This window comes from Chionomys nivalis, chromosome 4 (assembly GCF_950005125.1).
Source record: "Chionomys nivalis chromosome 4, mChiNiv1.1, whole genome shotgun sequence".
Classification (NCBI taxonomy): domain Eukaryota; kingdom Metazoa; phylum Chordata; class Mammalia; order Rodentia; family Cricetidae; genus Chionomys; species Chionomys nivalis.
The window spans coordinates 63141309-63164587 of NC_080089.1; the positions used below are offsets into that span (position 1 = coordinate 63141309).

Sequence of the window (23279 nt, forward strand, 5' to 3'; positions counted from 1 at the left end):
TTGTAATAAAGATAATGTTTGATGTGTGTGGGAAATTCAAAAGGACTGATAAAGTAGAAAAGGAAAGGATACAGACAAGTTCCCTTCCGGAAGACCACAGAGAAGCTCACAAGTTACATGTTACATTCTGATACTCACGCCTTCATGTAATGAAAACATTTCATAAATAGCTTATAGAAGCGACAAGAAAGAAAAAGACTATAGTCTCGGGGCTGGAGGGGTTGCTCAGTGGTTAGAGCATTTGCTGCTCCTACAGAGGATCTGCGTCCAGTTCCCAGCACCCATGTCAGGTGACTCACGACTGCCTGTAGCTCCAGCTCCAGGAGGTCCTATGCCTCTGGCTTCCATAGGTGCCAGCGCTCACTCACACACTCACACGCACATAAACACTACACACAATTAAAAATTAAAATAAATCTTTAAAAACCTTACACTATCTCCACTTCAATGGATGTTCATTTTCCAATAGGAGTAAAGTCTTTTCCATTTAGCCACTCACACTTCTTTCCCATTTGTTGACCCCCCCCCCCATTTGTTTGTTTTATTTATTTTTTGAAACAAGGTCTCTCTGTGTATCCCTGGCTGGCCTGAAACTCACTCTGTAGACCAGGCTGGCCTCAAACTCACAGAGATCCACCAGCCTCTGCCTCCTGAGTGCTGGGATTAAAGGCGTGCCCAACTCTTTTTTCTTTTTATAAAAGTTTCTGTCTCCACTGAAGTTTTCAGATCTTTTTTCTTTTTAATTTGCAATTGCTCTTTACATATTTGGTTTTCATTTTCTTTCTATTTATGTCGTGTTTTAATGTTACAGAAGTTTCCAATGTTAAGGATACAAATACATACATCTTTTCCTGCAGAATTCCTTCCATTTATGGACATGCTTGGAGAAGCATTTCCCATCCAGAGATCAAAATCACCAACATTTGTGCGAGTTATTTTCTGGTTCTGCTGTTTTTGAATTTCATAGCCTCATCCATCTGGACTGTGTTCTGCTTTGTAGAGAGAGGTGAAGACGTAGCTGTTGTTCCCTGCCCTCAGTGCCTCAGTTTCCCCAGCAGCACTGGAGAGAAGCCAACTTCCTTTCCAGAGGCTTCAGACACTGTCTGTCACCACTCTGAGACCCTGCCAGCCTCCAGCGGTACTTTCCGAGGAGAGTTACCGAGTTGTTCAGCACTGACAAAAGCCTCAACCTTTTCCTGGGGCCACAGGAACCAAGGCAGCACTATTAACAACCTCAAGCAGCTCTTGGGTTCAGGAAAAAATAGATCACAAACAGATTTATCAACCTAACCTAAGCTCGGTGAGGTCGTGAGCAAGCACCGATGTGTGGGCACTATGTGTGCCAGTGGTGGAGAGGGCGTTAGGGCATAAATCCCAGAGGAAGGGGCGGGTAAACAGTACTATTGAGATGTCAGTGTTTGGAGAGAAGCACAGGTCATCCAAGAGGATCAGGGCATCTGGGGGAGGAGACAAAGCTCATCTGATGCCATTTTGTCCTTGTGTGTGCATCTCTCTGTACTGATGCTAGCCATCTATAAAGGTCGTAATTTGAGGCAAGTAAGATGGCTCAGCAGATAAAGGTGTTGCTGCTAATGTCTAGCTCTTCTTCTAAGGTCCCAGCAACAAATCAGGACATGATTCTACCAAAGTTCACTCTGGGGAACCAATGAGTTTATTTGGCTCTGTGAGACAGCATACGCGAGGGGCTACTTACAGGAATGTGGTGCTACTTCCCAGACATGGAAAGTCTTTACCCCGCAGAGATAGGGCCTTCCACAGCCTACAGATGAATGTCCCCTCCACAGGTCCAGCCCTATACTCTAGCCCCTCCCCCGGCCACTTGCAATATGGAAGAGTCGCATTCAGCAGGTGGGAGGCAGTGGCTGGATGACCAGGTGGTCTTCCAACCCTCAGAGCCCTCCACGAGGGGATGTAAACAGTGAGCAGAGGCCAGCTGGAATAGTTCTTCTGCAAAGAGGCTCAGCTGAGCTCTCCAAGACTGCAGTTGCGTTTCTCGAAGGATGAGCACACACAACAGGTACTTCCCTCATAGACCGAGGGAGTCCAATCCCCAAAACACATGTGTCTTAGTTAGGGTTTCTGTTGCTGTGAAGAGACACCATGACCAGGGAAACTCTTACAAAGGGAAAACATTTAATTGAGGTGCCTTACCTTTTCAGAGGTTCAGTCCATTATCATGGTGTGATATGGCTGTATGCTGGAGCAGGATTTGAGTGTCCCTACATCTTGATCTGAAGGCAACAGGAAGTGAACCAAGCCACTGGGTGTGGCTTGAGCATATATGAGGCCTCAAAGCCCACCTCCAAAGTGACATACTTCCTCCCACAAGGCCACACCTACTCCAACTAATAGCGTCACTCCCTATGGGGGCCATTTCCTTTCAAATACCATGATGTGTAAAGGTAGGAGAGAACCAACTCCACAAAGTTGCCCTCTGACCCCCTCGTGCACATCATGCCACAATACCAATAATTTAAATTAAAATTGTATTTTAAATTTAACTAACAATAATTTTTAAAGATTATGATTTTGTTGTTGGTTTTTTTTTTTTTTTTTTTTTTTTTTTTTTTTTTTTTTGAGACAGCATTACTCTGTGTAGCCCTGGCTGTACTGGAACTTTGTAGACCAGGCTGGCCTTGAACACACAGAGATAAACCTGCCTCTGCTTCCAGAGTGCTGGGATTAAAGGCGTGTGCCACCACCAGCCAGCTAGAGGGGACATCGTAAGCAGAGGACTGGAGGCATAAACCACCATAAACCACCTAGCCCAGCTTTGAGAACCTTAACTGGTTCAGCCTAGGGAGAGCGAGGACTGTAGACTCCTTTGTGCTCCCTGAGGAACTGGGACTTGCAAAGCAGTCAGTGGATGGTACCTTTACCCAGGAGGATGCCTGGGCCGGGCTGCACTTTAGGCAGCTGCTGGAGACAACTGGGTTACCTCTGAGAGACAGCAGCAACATTGCAACCTGTCTGGAGCAATGGAGGTCTGGGCTGTGCCAGCTAGGAGGAAATGAGCCTGTAGGCACCTAACTCTGCCAGTTGGGTATCCCAGGCTTAGGAGAGGATTCTAGGCCACTCCTGCTCAGGTCCAGCCTCAGTGTCCTAGCTTCTCTGGGACGAGAGCCAACTCTATTGAAGAACTCAGGAGCTCAAAGAGACATGTTAAGGCAACACTGTTTCTTTCCGTCACATTTTTTGTCTTTTTTTTTTTTTTTTTTTTTTTAAAGACAGAGTTTCTCTGTGTAGTCCTGACTGTCCTGGAACTCACTCTGTAGACCAGGTTGGCCTTGAACTCAGAGATCTGCCTGCCTCTGCCTCCCGAGTGCTGGGATTAAATGTTTGTGCCACCACTTCCTGGTGCCTTTCACCTTCTTAAGCAAGTTAGTGAGACCCACTGAGCCTCCTTTCTCCACACCTGTAGAATGTGAGCCTGGTGTCAGTCAGTATTCCCTTAGAGAATAGTCTCAGGGCTTCTGTTAACACAGGAAAACTCAGTGCCACTTCCCTGATGTCACTTCCCTTCTAACCAAGAGGGAAGCTGACAGGGAATCTGGGCTCAGACCCACTTCCCAGAGGACGCAGCAGAAACCTATACAGCCTTCTAAGCCACCAAGTGTGTGCAGTCCAAATCCAAGGTCAGGGCTAAAAACAGAGCAAGTGATCCCTCAAGACAAAACAATTGTCATCATGGCCAGAAATGGTTGAACTCTTTGCTCCCTGTTAGAGAAGAAGAAGGAAGGGGTAAAGAGTCACCATAAAGGGCCTGCTTGCTGCACACATCAAAAGGCTACTGATCTAGACTGTCTGTGCAGTACACCATGAATGTGGTCTCTCAGAAGGTTTTGTTTTTCCCCTATGCAAATTCATGAGCAAATGTGTCTCCATTAAAGTGCTAACAAAAGTGCATCTTGGGCCTTTGACAAGTACATACAAGATGGAGATGGAGTATAGTGTGTGTGTGTGTGTGTGTGTGTGTGTAAATGTGTTGTAAGGGTGTGTGTTGTATGTATGTGTGCTGTCTGTGTGTGTATTGTATGGGTATTGTGTGTTGTTGTATGGGTAGGTGTGTTGTATGTGTGTGTTGTGTGTGTTGTATTGTGTGTTGTATGTGTGTGTTGTGTGTATGTGTGTTATATGGATATGTGTTGTATGGGTGTTGTGTGTATATGTTGCACAGGTGTGTGTGTTGTATGTATATGTGTGTTGTGTGTTTTTTGGGTGTATGTATGTGTTGTATGTGTGTGTTGTGGGTATGTGTGGTATATGGGTGTGTGTGTTGTGTGTGTGTGTGTGCTCATGTGTACATTTCTTGACATTCCAAAAGCTGCATTTTATTTGTTGCTCATTGATGAGAAATTGAAAGCAAAACTGTTAAAAATAAACATTTACAATGAATAATGCTATTTAAACAGGACTAACAACAACAAAACCCTGACAATAAACAAGATTTTAGAAACAAATACTAAACACTGCTCACTGGGCCAGGCCTGTCTCAGCTATTCCCAAACATCCACTCTGGTAACCACGTGTCTTCCTGGCCGCTCTGGGGCACAAGGCCCCACTCCCCTCCCTACTTCAGTGGATGAGGAAACGAAGGCTCAGGATTTTGAGGGAGTTGCTGAGGTCTCTTAGATGGAGTCAGAGCTGGGTCTAGAGCCCCAGGAGCTGACTTGGAGGCCCGAGCACTCAGCAACCGCAGAAAGTAAAGTGCAGAAGGGGAGTCCCAGCAAAAGGATCCTGGGACCAGAGCAGTGTGAGTGTGATTCCTACCTCTGCTCCTGAGCTCTGTGACTTGGACAATCTGCTTTACCTCCTTGAGACTGTCTATCAAATGGACACAGAACTCAATGAGCTGGCAGAAAGTGCCAATAGCCAACAAGCCTTCAGTATTCCATCACTACAGGAAAGACTCCTGTTTCTAGGGTTGTTCTCCTACATTCCAGAAGCTCAACATGAATTCCCCACTACCAGCTCCTCTTGGGACATAGATTTTGGAATAAGAAAAAGGGGTTTTTCAGAGGCCCTGGTCTCCAAAGAAGCAATCATGAAACCATCAAACTCTCAGCCTTTTGTTCGAAAGGGAAACTGAGGCAGATAGAAGTCTCTCTCAGTGCCATTCTGCTGGATTTCTGATTGTACAACCATCCATGCTAAGGTTACCAAGCGATTCCCACAGGCTGTGGAATTCTGGGTGCATTACTTGTGCTCTTCTGAGCCCACTGTTGTCTACTTTGATAATGGTCCCAGAGGCTTCTGTGTGCTCCTCTGCCCTAACAATGGCCTATCTAGCCTAGACAGCCTTTCCTGACACCTCCTCACCCTCCCCTGTAGCTTCCCCATTCCTGGCTAGATGAAAATGACAGCAGGCCTCCGCTGGCTCTTGAGGGCTACGTGGAGTCCTCAAGGGTGAAATATTCGGGAACTCATTTCATTAAACAGAGCTTTGAGAACCGGACGGTAAAGAGGAGCTCACTGCTCAGAACCCTGTAGCTGGAAACACTATCCTTCCCATCCGGTGTCTGGTGCCACAGAGACTTTGAAAGCACAGGGAAGAGAGCAGGTTGGTAGGGGTGGGGGCAGGACGATGCATGCGCACATAGGCCACGGATGCATGTGCCACGAATGCACGTGCCACGGATGCATGTACCACTGAACCATGCTCTTGAAAGTGAAACAGACTCATGAGGCAGCTCAGCACTAAGCATGTCCGCTCTTGCAGAGAACCCGGATTGGTCCCCAGCACCCACATCCAGCAGCTCACACTTACCCATTACCTCCAGATCCAGTGGATCTGACACCCTCTCCTGGCCTCTGAGGACATCTGTACTCATGCGTGCATACACGCACAGACTCGCATAGTTAAAACTAATAAAAATAAATCTCTTAAAGTAGAAGGGGGAGTTGTGGCGTCACTCAATAGGTAGAGTCCCTGCCTAGCATGAAATTGGATGTGGTAGAAGACACACCAGTCCCAGTACTTGAGAGGTAGAAGCAGGAGGATTAGAAGTTCATGGCCACCCTTGGCTACATAGTGAGTTTGGGGCTTGTCTAAAACAAACAAACAAATAAATACATAAAAGGGGCCCATGAGGTGGCTCAGTTGATAAAGCTGTCCTGGAACTCACTTTGTAGACCACGATGACGTCAAACTCACAGAGACCCACCTGCCACTGCCTCCCAAACGCTAGGATTAAAGGCGTGCGCCATCACGATCTGCTGTAAAACGCTTCTCTTGCAAACACAAGGGCATGAGTTTGATCCTCAGCACTCAGTGAGAAACCAGTGGGCATGCTGTGCACACTTGTAGCCCAGCTTTGGGGAGGCAGAGACAGGTACATCTCCAGGACATATCCACCAGCCAGTCTAGCCTTGTCTTCAAGCCCAGAGCCCGAGTGAGGGAGCATGTCTCAAAAAACAAGAAGGGGCTGCTGTCCTAGTTGGCTTTCTATTGCTGTGATGGAAAGCCATGACCAAAAAAGCAGCCTTGGGAGGAAAGGGTTTGTCTGACTTCTACTTCCACACCATAGTCTATCACTGAGGGAAGTCAGAGCAGAAACTCAAGGCAGAGGCCTGGAGGCAGGAGCTGATGCAGAGGCCACAAAGGAGTGCTGCTTACTGGTTTGCTCAGATCCCTTTCTCTTTTCCTCTCTTTTCCTTTTTCTTCTTTTCTTTCTTTCTCTGTATAGTCCTAGTTGTCCTGGAACTCATGTTGTAGATCAGGCTGGCCTTGAATTCAGAGATCTGCCTGTCTCTGTCTCCAGGTGCTGGGAGTTCAGCTACCCACTTACAACACACACACACACAGTTTCTCTGTGTAACTTTGGCTGTTTTAGAATTTGTTGACCAGGCTGACCTTGAACTCACAGAGATACACCTACCTCTGCCTCAAGAGTGCAGGGATTTAAGGTGTGCACCACCATGCCTGGCTCAGCTATTTTTCTTATACCAGGACCACCTGCCCATGGATTACATTATCCGCACTGGGTTGGGCCCTTCCACATCAATTAAGAGAGTGTTCCACAGGCTTGCTCACAGGCCAGTCTGATGGAGGTATTTTCTTAACTGAAGTCCCCTCTTCCCAGATGACTCTAGCTTGTGCCAAGTTGACCCAACAAACAAAACCAATCAGAAACCCAGGTGGGATTGTTCAACGTGTAAAAGTACTTGCTGTGCAAGCCTGATAACCTGAGTTTTAATTCTCAGAGCCAAGAACCGACCCCATGGTGTTGTCCTCTGAACACCACATACCCTTCATGGCAAGCATAAGTGCACACACACACACACACACACACACACACACACACACAGTGATAATTAACTTAATTCAAAAACCAAGTGGGTGGTTCCTGAGAAACAACACCTGAGATTGACCTCTGGCCTCCACAAATACAATATGTATGTGCACCTGCCTGCATAAGTGCACACACACATACACACATGCACACACACAGGGATGTACACACAACAGGCAGGCACATCCTCACATGTGCAAAAATGCACACATATGTGTACACACATGCATATGCATGTGTATGCACACATACATGCATGTGTATGCACACACACACACATAAGTTCTGTTACATATATTTTACCAAAGTAAAACCCAAACCACCTGCCTTCCTTTCCTCTCCAAAGCCTCTCTTGGTGTTGGCCTCAAATGAAGGTGCTCCAGATTTGGCTCCCTATGTGGCCCCAGTGAACACTTCACCCTCTCTGGTCCTCAGTTCTGTGATGGGAATAGAATTAGAGGCACTCTGGGAATTTCCCAGCACTGATGTGTCCCAGCCTGCCTTCTAGATCACCCAATAGACCTCTCATCTCCATGACCATCTAAGATACAATAAGGCTGCAGGTCCTGAGTCCCTGAGCCTCAGGCAGGGTGAGTAGTCTTGGTGACTATGAGAAAAGCCAGCTGGGGGTTGTTACACCATCCTAATAAACACACCCCTCTGGAGGCCTTCCTGGTCCCTTAGAGTTTACAGAATACACCCACATCCCTGCTCTCTGTGACCCTTTCATTCTACAAACATCCTAGGTCTGTCCCCTGTGCCCAAGACTGGGCTAGCCCAGAGCCCTGGGGGAAGGGAGATGCTTTAGAGGCATGATGGTGGGAATATAATTGGAGCAGGCTAGCTGGAGATGAGGTCAGACCGGCCAGGGCTGGTGAATGGGAGATGAGGGAGCCGGTAGAGTCAGGCAGTGCCGGGTTCCCTCCACCATCACCTCTGAGATACTGACACTCTAAAGGCTGACCTCCATTCTTAGGGAAAGGAAGGCAGCCCTGCATCACGGAGAATGCACGCTTCCACTTGTTAGTGGATAGCATTTTGGGTAGAGATGGATTGGAGTGAGAAGCAGAGGGGCTTGGGCGGCCACGACTAGGCACACCAGGTGGCAGGCGACTGGCCAGGATCGCCAGAAAGTGAAAGATCTAGCTTCAAGTCCTCCTGCTTGCTGTGTATTCAAATCCAGTCCAACCCTCTTGGGTTGCCATTCAGGTCCCCTGGTAATGTCACTGAATCCTCAGTGCGTGCTGGTTCTGAGTGCCACCAGCATGAATTCGCATGCCCTTACAGTTCCCAGTACTAGCCAGGCCCACCTTTACTGATGAGGGGTTCAAGTAAGAGGTGGCGAGTAAGTCACTTGCCCATGGTCACTTAGAATAAGGCAGCTACAGTCAGAAACAGATGGAGGTTTGGTTTTTTGTTGTTATTGTTTTATTTTGAGATAGGATTTCTCTGTGTAGCTTTGGAGCCTGTCCTGGAACTCTGTAGACCAGGTTGGCCTTGAACTCACAGAGATCCTCCTTCCTCTGCCTTCCAAGAGGCACGTGCCACCACCACCCAGCCTGCACTGGAGTTTCTAGGCCTCTGCCGTGTGTGGGGTAGGAGACTGTAGGGTGGAGGAGGGCTGGTCAGAGATGAAGAGGTTTGCAGGACCAGCAGCTCCCTAGAGAGGAATAAAGTGTGCACGTTGCTGTGTGACTTCAGGCACTCAGATCCCTCTCTGAACCTCACTTGGAGGCATGAGCATAAAGTACTCAGGCCACCATTCCCCATTAGCTTGCTTTTCTCATTCCCAAATCAGTGGTTGAACCCTAACCCTCAAATAGACACAAAGACAAAGGCAGAGGCGGAGATGGGGACGGTCTGCTGAATGGAAAGAGCCCAGTGGAGGTATTAGCTCTCCTTCAAAAACTTAGTCTGTTTCAGGTGTCCCCTTGGGGCCTAAGCTGCCCGAGCATCTGTTTGGGGCCAGTAAATCCCACCTACCTCCTTTTCTAGGGCTAAGAGGGACCAGGCTCTCGGCGTTCTCCAAGAACTCGGGCTCTGTTTAGAAGCATCTCTTTGGAGCATGAGTCAGTCACCAGATCGTGGGTGGTCTGGGGGTGACCAGGATGTCACTGCTGGGTACTGGGTTGGAGGCAGCTGCTGCCCGAGATGGCCAACTAGCAACTCGACAAGCTCCAGGGACCCAGCACCCTCACCTGGAACCTGAGGGGCTGGAGAGGAGCTCAGGCCCTTTGGAGCAAAGGCAGTCACAGAACAAGTGAGCTGGCTCGGCTGGTAATGACACAGGTGGTCAGTCTAAGGACCTGGAACCCACGCGGTGATAGAGTTCTCAGGCCTCCCACGCGTGCACACACATACAAAACAAACAAACGAACAAACGAATGAATGAATGAATGTCATTTGAAAGGAAAAGGCAGCAGCTATGGTCTCAGCTGGGTTCAGTCCCCTCCTGCAGCTGGGTCCCTTACCAATGGTCTTTAAGAAGGTCTGATGACTGGAACTCATATGATGGAGTCAACCTACTCCTGCAAACTGACCTCTTCTACATGGATGTCATGGCACACACAGAGACACATACACACAAAGATAAATAAATTCAAAGAAAGCCTGGTGTTGGTTGCCTCATGGGTCCATTTAGAACCCAGCCTACCTTCCACTGCCCGTGGAGCATCAGCCTGGTGCTTTATTCCAGTGATGAGGGTCCCCAGCCTCCTTCCCCAGGTTTGGCTGTCTTAGTGGCACTGGTTCTGAGTTAGCGATCTCTCTTCAGAGCATAAACCTATGAAAACGCTCCTTCCCTGCTCCCCCATCTCACCCACCCCAAATCCTTGGCTCCAGCCCCCATTGCTATCTGTCCCATGAGTTAGAGATCCCAGAAGTGTTCAATTTCACCTCAGCACCCTATACAACTTATTCCTGGACTCACTCACGGCCTGTGGCAGCCCAGACCCTACACTGAGAATCAGGTCTTGGCAGCACGTGAGGGAGAGACTGGTGTCTTTAGGACGGAGTCTCAGTAGGGAGGCCCTGGAAGGATCAACTGTGGTTAGCCCAGGGACACCAGTGATCTTTGGCATGGGGACAGGATCACCAGAGGTGGGGACAGTCCACGGGTAAATAACATCGGGGAAACGAAGTTAAGTGATCTGTGATTCCTATCACTTGCCCTGTCCACCTGCACTCCCTTGTAACCACCACATGTGGGGACAGGAAGGGCTCACACGATCAGCAGAAGGCAGCAGAGCTGACGTGATTGTGGGATTCGGTAGCTTCCAGCTTGGTCAGTCCCACGAACGCCTTGCTCTGGGAAAGCCTTGTCATGAGAACTCCGAGGGTTGGCCCTTTCTGTGAGGAAGTGGCCCCGTGAGTGGCCCCGGAGCAGAGCTTTCAGCTCAGTTAGCCTGAGGCCCCCACAGCCAGATGCCTAGCTTGGCATAAGCTCTGCGCAGCCACCAGAAGCACCTGGCTCCTGCCACAGCAATCACGGGCAAGAAGAAATAGTGGTAAGTTAAACTGCTGCAGTGGGCTAATTTCCAGACTCCTCGGAGCTCCGTATGTCCATGTAAGTCTCCATGAGAAGACACGGAGCCCTTCTGTGAGGATGGCCCCCGGAAAACTGCTCTCATACTCTCTGCTCCTACAGCGTGATGGGCCATCCAGCCACCAACTGCAAAATGCCCTGTTTTGAATCAGAACCCATACTCTCTACCTTTCATATACCCTTAACACAGCTCATGTGGCAGATTTTAAGTGTGTGTGTGTGTGTGTTTGTGCGTGCTTGTGTGTATGTCCCCGTATCAAGGTCCTAAGAGAAGCCCTACTCCAGAGCTCAAGATGGGAAGTAGGTCTCCAACGTTCTTCCTCAGACTGTGGTGAGATGGTGTTTTCTAGTTTGCTCAGAGCTCTGAGACCTGAGCCTCTCCCGTCAGACCAGACCAGTGTCTGTCTGTCTGTCTGTCTGTCTGTCTGTCTGTCTGTCTGTCTGTCTCTCTCTCTCCCCTCCAGCACTCAAAGGACACTCAACGGACACGCTCCAGCCTGGACAAGGAGGAACAAGCCCTGGCTTGGTTCTTATGCATAAACAAATCCGCTCTCCTTTTCTTTCCTTTGTTCTGCAACCTAGAACTCCTACTTAGCTGCGGACAGCCTTCAAGTACTGATCCTCCTGCCTCCACTTCTCAAGGATAGGGATTACAGGCGTGTGCCACCACATCCGAACAGCTCCCTTTTCTGCTGACTCCCTCTGCTCCAAATCCAGTACGCACCGAAACCACGTCCCAGATAGCTCCAAGGCCTACTGAAGTCCAGAAGGTTTCCTCTTTGCAAGAAAGATAGCTTAAAAAAAAAAAAAAAAAAAGCTATAATGCAAACACTTTATTATCAAGAGTGACTGGTATTAGTTTTGTCTGGGCATTAATAGTTTAAAAAAACCATACACCAAACCCAGGTTTTCCACCTAGTTCTGCTGTATAATTTTCTTTAAAAAAAGGAAAGAGGGAAAGAAAGAAAAAAATATATCTGTATTGAAAGAATTACAAGCCAAAGTGCGTCTTTCTTGTTTCTCCATATACACACATTGCACCATATATAAATAATTACGTTGTAAAAATGACTCCATAATTACAAGTATAATATATATTTCCATATAATATATAAAACTTTATATTAAATCTAGGTAGATGATATCTGGGGGGAGGGCGAGGTTGTCCCTGGGGGTCGTCTCTGGGCGCTGACCCCCGGAGGTGGGGGGGACGCTGCAGTGCAGTGGCAGCCTCGATGCTATCTGTGGTTGTTGAGGAGGATCTCCAGCCAGCAGGGGCAGGAGGTGATGAACTGTCGCGAGTAGCAGGGTCCCCAGCCCTTGGCGAAGCTGATGCGCACGCTGTGTGGGTCGTAGGGGCCATGGGCGGCGTCTGCGTGCTGCAACAGCCCTGAGCGCTCAAAGTCGAACACCTTGATGGAGTAGCCCGGCGGCACCTTGCGCACGACCAGGGCGCGGCCTCCGGGCGCATCCAGCGTGGGGGAGTTAACGAAGATGGGGTGCTCGCCCCGGTTGTAGGCCCACACGCCGTCTGGCTCCTTGCTGAGCAGGATGCCGAAGCCGATTTTGCTGCGTGTGCGCCGCACCGACTCATTGCGCTGTTCCAGGTTGAGCTGGCCCAGGCAGAAGCCGCTGCCCTGAGGTAGGTCGTAGAAGATGCTGACGGCCTGGTCGTACACCGCATAGAGGCGGCCCACGCGCGTCCGGTGCTCCCAGTAAGCCACGCTGCACCAGTGGCTCGGCTTGGTGGCATCTGGAGACATGCTTGCATCTGCAGGGCAAGCACAGGAAATGGCAAGGTTACTGCGGGTGCGGAAGTTAGGGGAGCTAGGCAAGGTTTTCCAAGGACAACCAACATATGTGTACCAACCAGGCCACTGTGTGCCAGACCGTCAAATAACTGATCACAGTGGGGATTTATCGCTCTTTAAAATAATAAAAAATTACTAGGCAGTGGTGGCTCACACACTCTGGAGGCCGAGGCAAAGGGATCTCTGTGAGTTCGAGGTCAGCCTGGGTCTATAGAGCTAGTTCCAGGAACACAGAGAAATCCAGCCTCGGTGGGAAAAACAAAAACAAAACAAAAGAAAAAACAAGAAATCTGTGTTTGTCTGTATTTATGTGTGGTGGAAATCAAGTTCAGTCCTTCCAGATAGGTAGCAAGCATCTTTACCAACTGAGCAGTGTGCTCCCCTCCTCCCCACACAAAACGATGAACTTACAGTATGCAAACCATGATGCCTACTGTGTGCTAGACCCTGGGGTACACAGATAGGAACCACATCCAGCTTCTGCCCACTATAATTTTACATCTAGGAGAGATAAATACCAACAAACACAAATAGAACCTATAATCTACCAAGCGAGAGTAGCAATCTTATAAGACCCTGTTTCTAAGGCCACCAGGGGCTGCCCAAGGTGTACAGAGGCCCACGGGGATGTGATTCGAACCCCTTAGTCCAAGACTCCACCCCAGCAGAGCTCCTCAAGGGGCCTCCAGCATGGGACAGGGGTAATTAAGGTGGGCATCTCTTAGAGTAAGGCAAGGTTGCATACTTCCCTGGCCTTCGATAAGTACGGCTATCTGCCATGGTGGCATGCAACTTCTGTCTCAAGTCCTAGGAGGTAGAAGATGCAGGATGGTTCAAAGCAGCTTGGGCAACAGATTGAGGCCCCCATCCCCCACAAAGAAGGATGCTGACTCTGCCTGCCTCAGTCTCCCTGCGGTCCTTACCAAGTTGACTTTCCAGTTCTCCGAGAACCACAGGCACTTCCGAGCAGCATCACTTGGTGGTTGCTAAGTGCTATTCTGAAAAGTGGGCTTTGCTCTCCAATGGATGTGTCATTTCTGAGGTGTGTGCAGCTCCTCTCTGGGCCTTAGCTTTCCCACTGCAGAGCAAGTGACATGTGCTCTTTTCAGGTGGCCTTGAGATGCTGCCCCCACTCAAAGTGGGAGATTTCTGCACGTGTGAGGACCTCATGCAGGCAGGCCTGTCTTGGAAGGCGGTCCCAGATCCCAAGCCCTTGAGTATGGCACACTTTTCAGATGCCAAAGCCTCTGGTAGCCTGTCTTTGCTTTGGGTTCACAGCTCTGAGAGGCTCACAGCTTCTGGTCAGGCCCTTCTGAACACATTTACCCAACTCTTCCCAGGGAAACTGACCAACACACAACCTAAGCCCAGGTGAGCAATCATCACTGGGACCATGAGGCCAGCTCTCCAGCATCTGCTCAAGTCCTAATTCTCAGCCCTGGGCTCTGGGACACCTTTTCACCCATACAAGGCTGCCTGACTCCTAGCAGGAAACTGCCCAAGAGGCCTACCGTAGGCTGCCACCTTGGGCTGCACAAGGACCTTATGAACAGGCTCTTTGCCATTTGTCATTCAGGTGCCAGCCAGGTTCCTCTGTCTGCTGAGGGCAGTCAATCTTCACACCAGCTAAATGCTAGGTAAAAGGGGAGCAAGGGACAACAAGGAGATCCTGGCTATGCTCAACTAAGTGTCCTTGGCAAGTGGACTTAGATAGCTCAAGCTCGAGTCCATGGCAGGTGACCAGGATCAGAAAGATCCAGAACTCCATCCTGCCAAGCCACTGTTCCTCTCTGTACCCATCCATCTGGCACAGGCCTGGGAAACTCAAGGACCAGAAAAACAGGGCTATGCTTAGCGGTCATGAGCTTCCGGGACTGCTCACAGACAGCGGGATTTCCTCTAGTGAGCTAGACCAAGTGAGGTCAAGAAGCTAAGTGTAGGAGCCTGAGTATGCCGGGAGCAGAGCCAGGGTGGGTACCAGGTTTCTCTGGGCACCTCCTATGAGGTGTGCACTGCCTTCGTAGGTAAGGAAACTGAATCCCAGGTTGCGCACCCCAGAATCTGGAGCCAGGCTCACTGAGGGCACACCTCGTGCATATGGTGCTAGTGATAAGATGCAGGGTAGCCGGCAAGCCAAGCAAGAAATCTCCCGCTGAGCTACACCCAGACCCCAAGTGAACACACTAGAGGGCGCTCTTCTCCATTCTCTAGGCCAGTGGTTCTCAACCTACCTAATGCTGTGACCTTTACTACATATAGTTCCTCAAGTTGTGATAACCTCACCCCCCCCAGCATAAATTTTCATTGCTACTTCATGAATGTAATTTTGTTACTGTTATTAATTGTAATGTCAATATTTTTGGAGACAGAGGAGTCTCGACGGCTGCTCTAGGCAGAATGTCTGCCAGGCAGGCTCTTCCTTAAAACTGCACTGGGCCAGTCACTTCCCTTCTGTAAGCCTCAGTTTCCCTATCTGTAATGGCAACTGATCTAAGGGCCTGTGGGTCCTGTAGGCGCTTGCTTCCCTCGCTGACTAAGGGAACAGATTATTACTGGGTACAATGCATTACCGTGTCCATCTTCTCGTAAAGGAGGGAATGTGCCAGGGGCCGCATGCAGGGGGATGTGGGGGTGGAGTGGGAGGAGATACTTTCTCCTTGCCAGCTTCTAGAAAGCTTTGTAACTCAAGTCCAGCTGGACTCCCTGTTTCTCTCAGCTCCCTGCCCTGATCCCTAGCCTGGCCACAGGATCCTTCACAGGGGTGGGGGTTACCTTAGGAGCTAGGGTGAACAGCTCCAGCTGTCTGGCTCTGGATGCCCCGTGCTGGACCCATCTCCACCCCCTGTGGCTCTTAAGCTAACTGGCTTCCAAATTCCAGAAGGTAGCCAGCCTGCTGCCCTGTACGCCCTCTTTGACCACCCTCTCGGCCTTTAACTCCAGCATCCTCTGGTCCCGGACTAAGGCCCTACTCCCCATACTCCCTACATCTACACAGGAGCAGAGAAATCTCTCATGTCCTCTCTGGGTCCTCCTCCCCCATCCTTACGACTCTGTGAGCACACTGAGGCAGAGGAAGGAAATAAACAAAGCACATTGTAAGTGTCATGTGCCTAGTTCATGGAAGCCCGCCCTGAAGGTGAGCTCAGCCTCAGGTCTGAGGGCAGTGAAGGGTAGTGGGCACGGACCCTGAGAGGACCCCTGCCCCGAGTCTCAGAGTTCCTCAGAATCATCTCATCTGGGGAGATACCAAGGCGGCCCTAGAAAGGTGTGTGTGTGTGTGTGTGTGTGTGTGTGTGTACGTACTGTGGAGGGAGGGGGTGAACCCGGGACCTTAGACATGCTACACAAGAGCTCTACCACTGAGCAACACCCCAAACCCACACCACACTTTAAGAGGGAAATGGGGTGGGGAGCGATGGCACAGAACTCACCTCTGCTTTATTTTGTCCTATGAATATTTATTTTCTAATTCTTTCTTTCCCCTCCATGAACTAAGGAAAACTTGGTCTAGAGCGGGCCTGTGGGTTCTACAAGTGCAGTTTATACCTGGAAGGTGGCACCCGGGTTGCAGGGGGTGGGTGGCGGGGGTACCGTGTAGAGTGATTGCCTGATGACATGAAACAGAGAGAGGTAAAACTGGGCCAAACACTTTGAATGACATAGAACAAAGGCTGCAGCCACGTGACTAGCTGTGCAGCCACCAGCAAGCCACCCCTCCACCCTCCACCCCCCCACTGGAGACTTATCAATCATCACTGAGGGTTCTGCTCACAGGAGGTCGCGGTAGACTTGCTAGAAACTCAAACAGTAAATCAAGCAGTCATTTTGCTCATTGGCTCTGGACCTGTGGGAACCACCCAGGCAAGGGTACTCAAACTTAGGGGGGCTTCAAGAGGACAGTGGGTGGGAGAGCCCTTTTTACACTCTATGAGGCACCTTGGTTAGGCCCGGGTCTGACACCTGTGGTGACAGACCTGCCCTGTAAGAAAACTGAATGGCTAGAATGAGCTGGCTGTGGCTCCCTGCTCACACCCACAGCTCCCAAGAACTCAGTTTGGTGGAGACCTGTCTGCCGTAAATCAGTGCCCCAGCGACCGTGAGCGGGCAGGCTGTACCCATGAACCCACACGGGCCTACTCTCCTCATCCGGGATAGCATCTCATAGAAAGAACCTTTTCTATCTGGGGCTCCAAAGCCCTGGTCCTGTCATCTCCCACAGCCACCAGCCTAATTAGGGACCATCTCTTTAATTGCAAATAAATACCGGGGGAGTCAGACCAGAGCAACATCAAAGATGACCGAGGCCTGACCGAAACTCCTGCTCATTCTCATTTCCCCCCTCTGAATCCCTGGCCAGCTCAGGGCCTGGCCTAGTTCCCAGTCCGCTGTGGGTCCCGCTGGGAGGGGTGGGTGGAAGGAGGAGAAACGCGAGGAGCCGGGCTTTCTAGTCAGGATCAGTAAACTCCTTTCTCAACCTCAATTCTTCCTACCTGGGTAACAAGGAAGTAACTTCAACTCAGCTCTGAAGGGTTAGCCCCAGCAAGCTCTGGTCATTCCCTTGCCTGGAGCCCTGCTCGGGGATGGGGCGGCCCTTCCAGGAACACAGTTCAGCAATGAAAGGACCCAACTCCACAGACACACAGCAGTTCGGATCACCCTGCACCTGCTTGGCCAAGGAAGTCACACACAGAAAACCCACTGAAGGCCAGAGACAGAAAGCTCTTGGCAGGCAGAATAGCTGATAGGAAACACAAGGGCAGAGCTGGGTTTGTCTTCGTGTTCAAAGCTCCAAGTTCCACCCCCTCCCCACTGCATTAAATAAATAAAAAAATAAAAGTGAAGAAGGAGAAAGAAAAAAACAAACAGGAGGGATCAGAATAGTTGACAACCTGGGGGGTCGGGTGAGCAGGCAGAGGCTCAAGACTTCCAGGGCAGGAACGATGGGAACTAGGGTACAGTCTGAGGAGTCATAACCCAAACACTAGGCTAAGTAGGCTTTTGCTGGATGACATCTACAGTGGTCTCAGCAGGTCCCCAGGTGACAGCCCCCTGCTGTTTCCCAGAGGCACCCATATTCCTGCCACCAGAGGGTGGTGGCTGCCTGCTCAGAGCACCAGGCAAGAGTCCCATCTAAGCTCCACAGTAGGGCCCAGCCACAGGCTGGCAGGCCTTTCTCCAGACTCCTCTGCCCAGTCAGGGAGCCTAGAGACCAACATGTAATTGTGTGTGTGTGGGGGGGAGGGTTGGGGGGACTGGACCTCAAGAGGGCTGGTTGGAGTCTGGAGGAGGCAGGGAGGGTTGAAATCCCAAGAAATGCCTTTAGCTTCTTCGAATCAGCAATTTTCTGTCAAAACAAAGGGCAGGAGTGCGTTCCTGCGCACTCCCCCACAGGACCCAGCCAAAGCCCAAGCACAGTAAAACTTTTTCCTGCCCTCTCCTTGCCTTTTGGCCACAATGTCCAGGGTGAGCCATCCCAGAAAGGAACCCCAAAACATGCCCCTGTTAGATGGGAAGACAGCACTCTCAGAGGCCATATTCCTAACTTCTGCTGGGTCATACCCCCTTCCTGACCACCAATTAAAGAAATTAAAAAATAAAAATAAATTAAAAAAAAATAAAACAAAATAAAAAGACCACTCCACAGTAAACTCCAGGCAAGGACCAACAAATTCAATTCTTGCAGAGTGCCGAGAAGAGAGACCAGCTCTTCAAAAACCAGAAAGGTGAAGCAATTAGCTCAGGGTCACACAGCAAGTTGCTGGCAGAACTGGAAATAAGCCTAGGGCTTCCTCTAAGCCCTTTGCATGGGGGCCTCCAACCCCCCCCCCCCCACGAAAACTACTTTCTTCTGTCCCAAGTCATGCCTGTGGCTTCAAGTTCCCTTCAAACAACCAACCGCTTTTCATCTGCGGCTCCGGGGCCTGGGAGCAATTACGTAGGCCCTGCATCTGGTTAACCTAACACCCCTTTTAAAGCCTTGTTTGCCCATTAGATAAGTAGTTTTTGTTATCAAACTTAGGGGAAGAAGCGAGTTTCCACTGAGCTCTCCTTTGTCCTCTGGAGGCGCAGAAAGGGCTTCAGGTTTTGCAGCCCGTCCAGCAAGCAGTTCATTAATGACCCGCTTTCCTCGCAGGGGAGGGAGGGCCTGTCCTTCCCCCTGGCTGCAGCAGAAAAGCGGGGAAAGAATGCGCTCAGGGCCATGTTAATGGTCAGCAGCTTAGAGCCAGCCAAGCCTCTGCTGAACGCGGTCCAGAAGCCGGCCCAGCTGACAGGGGTTTCCTCCTCCCAGCTCCCACCCACCTTCCCAGCCCCCACCTCAGAGCCAGCACCTCTGCTCCCAGAGGAAGCACGGCTTCCAAGAGGAAGTTCCTAATCGGTTATTACATCACAGGCGCTCTGGCCACTGCTGCTGCCGGCCTGCACAGGGCCCACCACAGGGGCTCTTTCGACTGTGGGTCTCCAGTCTGGGGACAGACAGAGCGGTCCTCCCCATCCCCAGAGGGCTGCTTGGTTGTTCTGCTGGCAGGAGTGTAATGGGTGCAGAGAAGGAGAACCCAGCATTAAGGAGAGGGCCCAGGAGCACTCGGTCCTCTTGACTGATAACCAAGAGGGCTAACTCGAGGCCCAGAGAGGTGAAGCGGCTTGCCGAGGTCGCAGTAGAAATCAGCAATAGAACCGGGACCAGTTTGGTATTTGCTCTATGGGGCAGGGTTTCAAGCATTGGGTCAGGAGCAGGGCAGCATGCATGCAAACCCCAGCTCTGCCATTCACCAGCAATTTTAACAGTCCTGACAGAAAATATTCTAAAGAGAGACACTTGTGCCCCTCCCTTTGGCTATCAGACAGTTGTCCCCAAGGAACTGGAATTTCCCCAGGAATCTCATGCTGGGAGCAGGAAAAGGTTGAAGTCTGGTGTCTGTAAGAAGGGGAACAGAGACTTCACACAGCTCTGACAACTTGTCTGACCGCCTTGTGGGAGGGTCTGGATGCTAGACAATGGTGGATCAGCGATGGGCAAGACCACCCCTTGGACCAGGACGGCTTAGCATCTACTTAAACCCGAGCCTCCACGTCAGTACCCTAGAGATGGCCTTGGCTGGGTGGCACTGGACCTCTGTATTTGTTCCTCTTCCCGCTGTGGCAGCGTGGAACACATTGCCTTTCTAGGCCTTTCACTGCTCCCTGTCTCTTTAATTGCCTACAGAGGAAGGACAGCAGAGATCAGCTTGTACCCCAAAATGCCAGTAACACTATGCTATCTCAGGCAAATGTCTTTTTGCCCCCTCTGGTCCTCGGTCTCTTAAACTGTAATATGGGGGGAGGGGTGCAATTAGTGGTTACTCCATTGGGCATTGGGGTCAATTGTAATTGCATCAGATGATGCCTGGCTGGAAATGAACAACCTGGAAATTAACAGGTATCACTAACTTGTGTTTACTAGATCTCAGAATTGCTTAGATTATATTATATAAATAGCCTACATTCAAACTATTTACATCAAATTATATAATGCATAATTCACAAGGATATTCATGGAGGAATGATGACCATGGCAAAGATAAGATGTGCTAATGGAATCAAGACAAGGAGAAATAATAATATTAATAATGATAATGGTAATAATAATAAATCAGTCAACACTGAAGGAAGCCTTTACCAATGGCAGGCAGAGTAAAATAGGTTAAAGACACTACGTGGACAAACTGCTAATCCTCTCAGCTCCTCTTGGGTTTGGGTTTTTTGTGTGATGTCTGTCTGTGGGTGTGAACATGTGTGAGGAGGTCAGAGGTCAACTTCAGCTGCTGTCCCTCAGGAACCATCTACCTTATTTTTTTGAGACAGGGACTCCCACGGAACCTGGAGCTTGCACTAGGCTAGACTAGCTGGCCACAGAGCCCCAGGGACAGGTCTCCGCCTCCCCTGCACTGGAATTGATAGGTGTGAGCCACCCTGCCCAGCTTTGATGTGGGCTTCGGGATAGGAACTCAGGTGCTCACACCTGGGCAGCAGGCACTTTCCCAACTGAGCTATCTCCCAGTCCCAGACCCTCCCATTTTCTGATCAAAGAGCTGTGTCTACCTAAGAAGGTTGTGTCCAAAGTCAGCAGCCAGGAAGTTGCAAGATTAGGATCTGATCTCCTGTCTATCTAGGCTTAGAGATGGGGGCTCTTAGTATTATTCCCATGCCTGCTGCCAACTCCAGCAGTAGCAAGGATAACATCACAGGCACCATGCCCAAACCTCTAGCTCTGCCTGCTCTAAGATGTTATGCACCTCCCCCCCCCCCCGCAAAGATGGGATGTTAGAAAAGGGTCCTCTAGCCTGGGATGTATCTTAGTGGTAGAGAGATCTACCTGTCGACTACCTTCCTGGGAGGACAGACAGATTCTCAAATGCAGCCTCTAACCACTACCCAGAGAACCTGTGTGGTCCGAAACCATGTGTCCTGTTAGCTTCTCCCTCGCATCCAAATGCCCCACTCCTCCAAACCACAGCAGAGTGCCTGCTAGGGGGGCACAACAGAGGCTGCTGCCTAAGGAGAGGACTACATCCTGCAGCGATGAGTGCATTATGAGTTCTCTAGCACCCCATTCTTTTTTTTTTTTTTTTGGTTTTTCAAGACAGGGTTTCTCTGTGGCTTTGGAGCCTGTCCTAGAACTAGCTCTGTAGACCAGGCTGGTCTCGAACTCACAGAGATCCGCCTGCCTCTGCCTCCCAAGTGCTGGGATTAAAGGCGTGCACCACCATCGCCAGGCTTCTAGCACCCCATTCTTAGGGCAGACCCCAAGTCAGAGTCGCCTCGGCAACTGCAGAGAGGGGATCCAGCCCGAGTGACCATCTCTGCTGGAACCTTCTTGCTGCTCATCCATACAGTGGTCTGGGTTATCCTTGGAGGTGCCATCCAGGAGGGTGCTAGATCCCTCAGGAATCTGGTGACCAGCTTCTGAGAGGTCCAGCAGGTCCTGTAGAAAGGAAGGCTTGACCTTGAACCAAGTGGCAGCCTGGATTCTGCTGGGTACGGTTTCCACTCTTCTATCTCCTGCACAATTAAACAGATTCTGAAAAGAACTCCTCTAGCAGTCCTGAGCCAGAATAAGCCTCACCTAGCTCTGCTCTTATTGCTCCCTGCAGGGCAGTCTCCCCAGGAGCCCCAGGCTCAACCCCAGTGGGAAGAGGGACCAGTCAGAGGGTACAATATCCATCACACCCGCTACAGCCTTTCACCTACAGCATCCCAGGCTTCCCCTGCCAGAGACTACCCAGGAAGTCTCTCCCCAGGCTTTAGCGCTGAGCTTGACAGAACACTGCCAGCCACTCTAAAAAGCTACAGGGAGAAAGACTGGTCAGAGCCAGTGGGGTGGGCAGATGAGGCTAGAGACACAGAATGAAACCCAATAATGTCAGTGTAAGAAAAGACCACCAAACCCCAAGGAGCAGGGAAGTCTTCAGATACGCTCCAGATGAAGCAGGCAGGTGGGGAAGGACTGGAAAAAGTGTGTGCAGCAGACACTGAGAGAAACAATTAATAAATGGGACCTTCTGAAACTGAAAAGCTTCTGTAAAGCAAGGTACACAGTCAAAAAGACAAAATAGCAGCCTACAGAATGGGAAAAGATCTTCAACTCCACATCAGACAGAGGTCTGATCTCCAAAATATACAAAGAACTCAAGAAATTGGTCATCAAAAGAACAAATAATCCAATAAAAAAATGAAGTACAGCCCTAAACAGAGAATTCTCAACAGAGGAATCTAAAATGGCTGAATGACACTTAAGGAAATGCTCAACATCCTTAGTCATTGGAGAAATGCAAATCAAAACAACTCTGAGATTCCATCTTATACCTGTAAGAATGGCCAAGATCAAAAACACTGATGACAACTTATACTGGAGAGGTTGTGGGGTAAAGGGAATACTTCTGCATTGTTGGTGGGAATGCAAGCTGGTACAACCCACTATGGCGATTTCTCAGAAAATTAGGAAACAATCTTCCTCAAGACCCAGCAATACCACTTTTGGGTATATATCCAAAGGATGCTCTATCGTGCCACAAGGACATGTGCTCAGCTATGTTCATAGCAGCTTTGTTTGTCATGGTCAGAACCTGGAAACGACCTAAATGCTCCTTGACCAAAGAATAGATAAAGAAAATGTGGTATATTTACACAATGGAGTACTACACAGCAGAAAAAACAATGACATCTTGAAATTAGCAGGCAAATGGATGGATCTAGAAAACATCATATTGAGTGAGGTAACCCAGACCCAGAAAGACAATTATCACATGTACTCACTCATAAGTAATTTTTAAACATAAAGCAAAGAAAACCAGCCTACAAATCACAATCCCAGAGGACCTAGACAACAATGAGGACTCTAAGAGAGACATAAATGGATCTAATCTACATGGGAAGTAGAAAAAGACAAGATCTCCTGACTAAACTGGGAGCATGGGGACTATGGGAGAGGGTTGAAGGGGGGAGGGGAGAGAAAGGGAGGAGAGCAAAGAAAAATGTAGAGCTCAATAAAAATCAATAAAAAAAGTTTTTAAAAAGTGTGTGCAGTAGAGGGAAGGAGGGAGGGATGAAGGGAGGGAGGGAGGGAAGAGGGAA

At 49.8% G+C, this 23279-nt stretch overlaps 1 protein-coding gene across 2 annotated transcripts in view; it reads right to left on the minus strand.

Moving 5' to 3' along the window:
* Positions 1-11819: 11819 nt before the first annotated feature.
* The window catches only part of Smad6 (SMAD family member 6), a 73988-nt gene continuing 62528 nt past the window's right edge, over positions 11820-23279 (minus strand). For both annotated transcript variants that reach the window (XM_057769070.1, XM_057769069.1), the window contains exon 5: positions 11820-12628. In XM_057769070.1, coding sequence (XP_057625053.1) covers positions 12096-12628 — 533 coding nt within the window. In that variant the 3' untranslated portion in view covers positions 11820-12095. The remainder of the gene's footprint in view (positions 12629-23279) is intronic.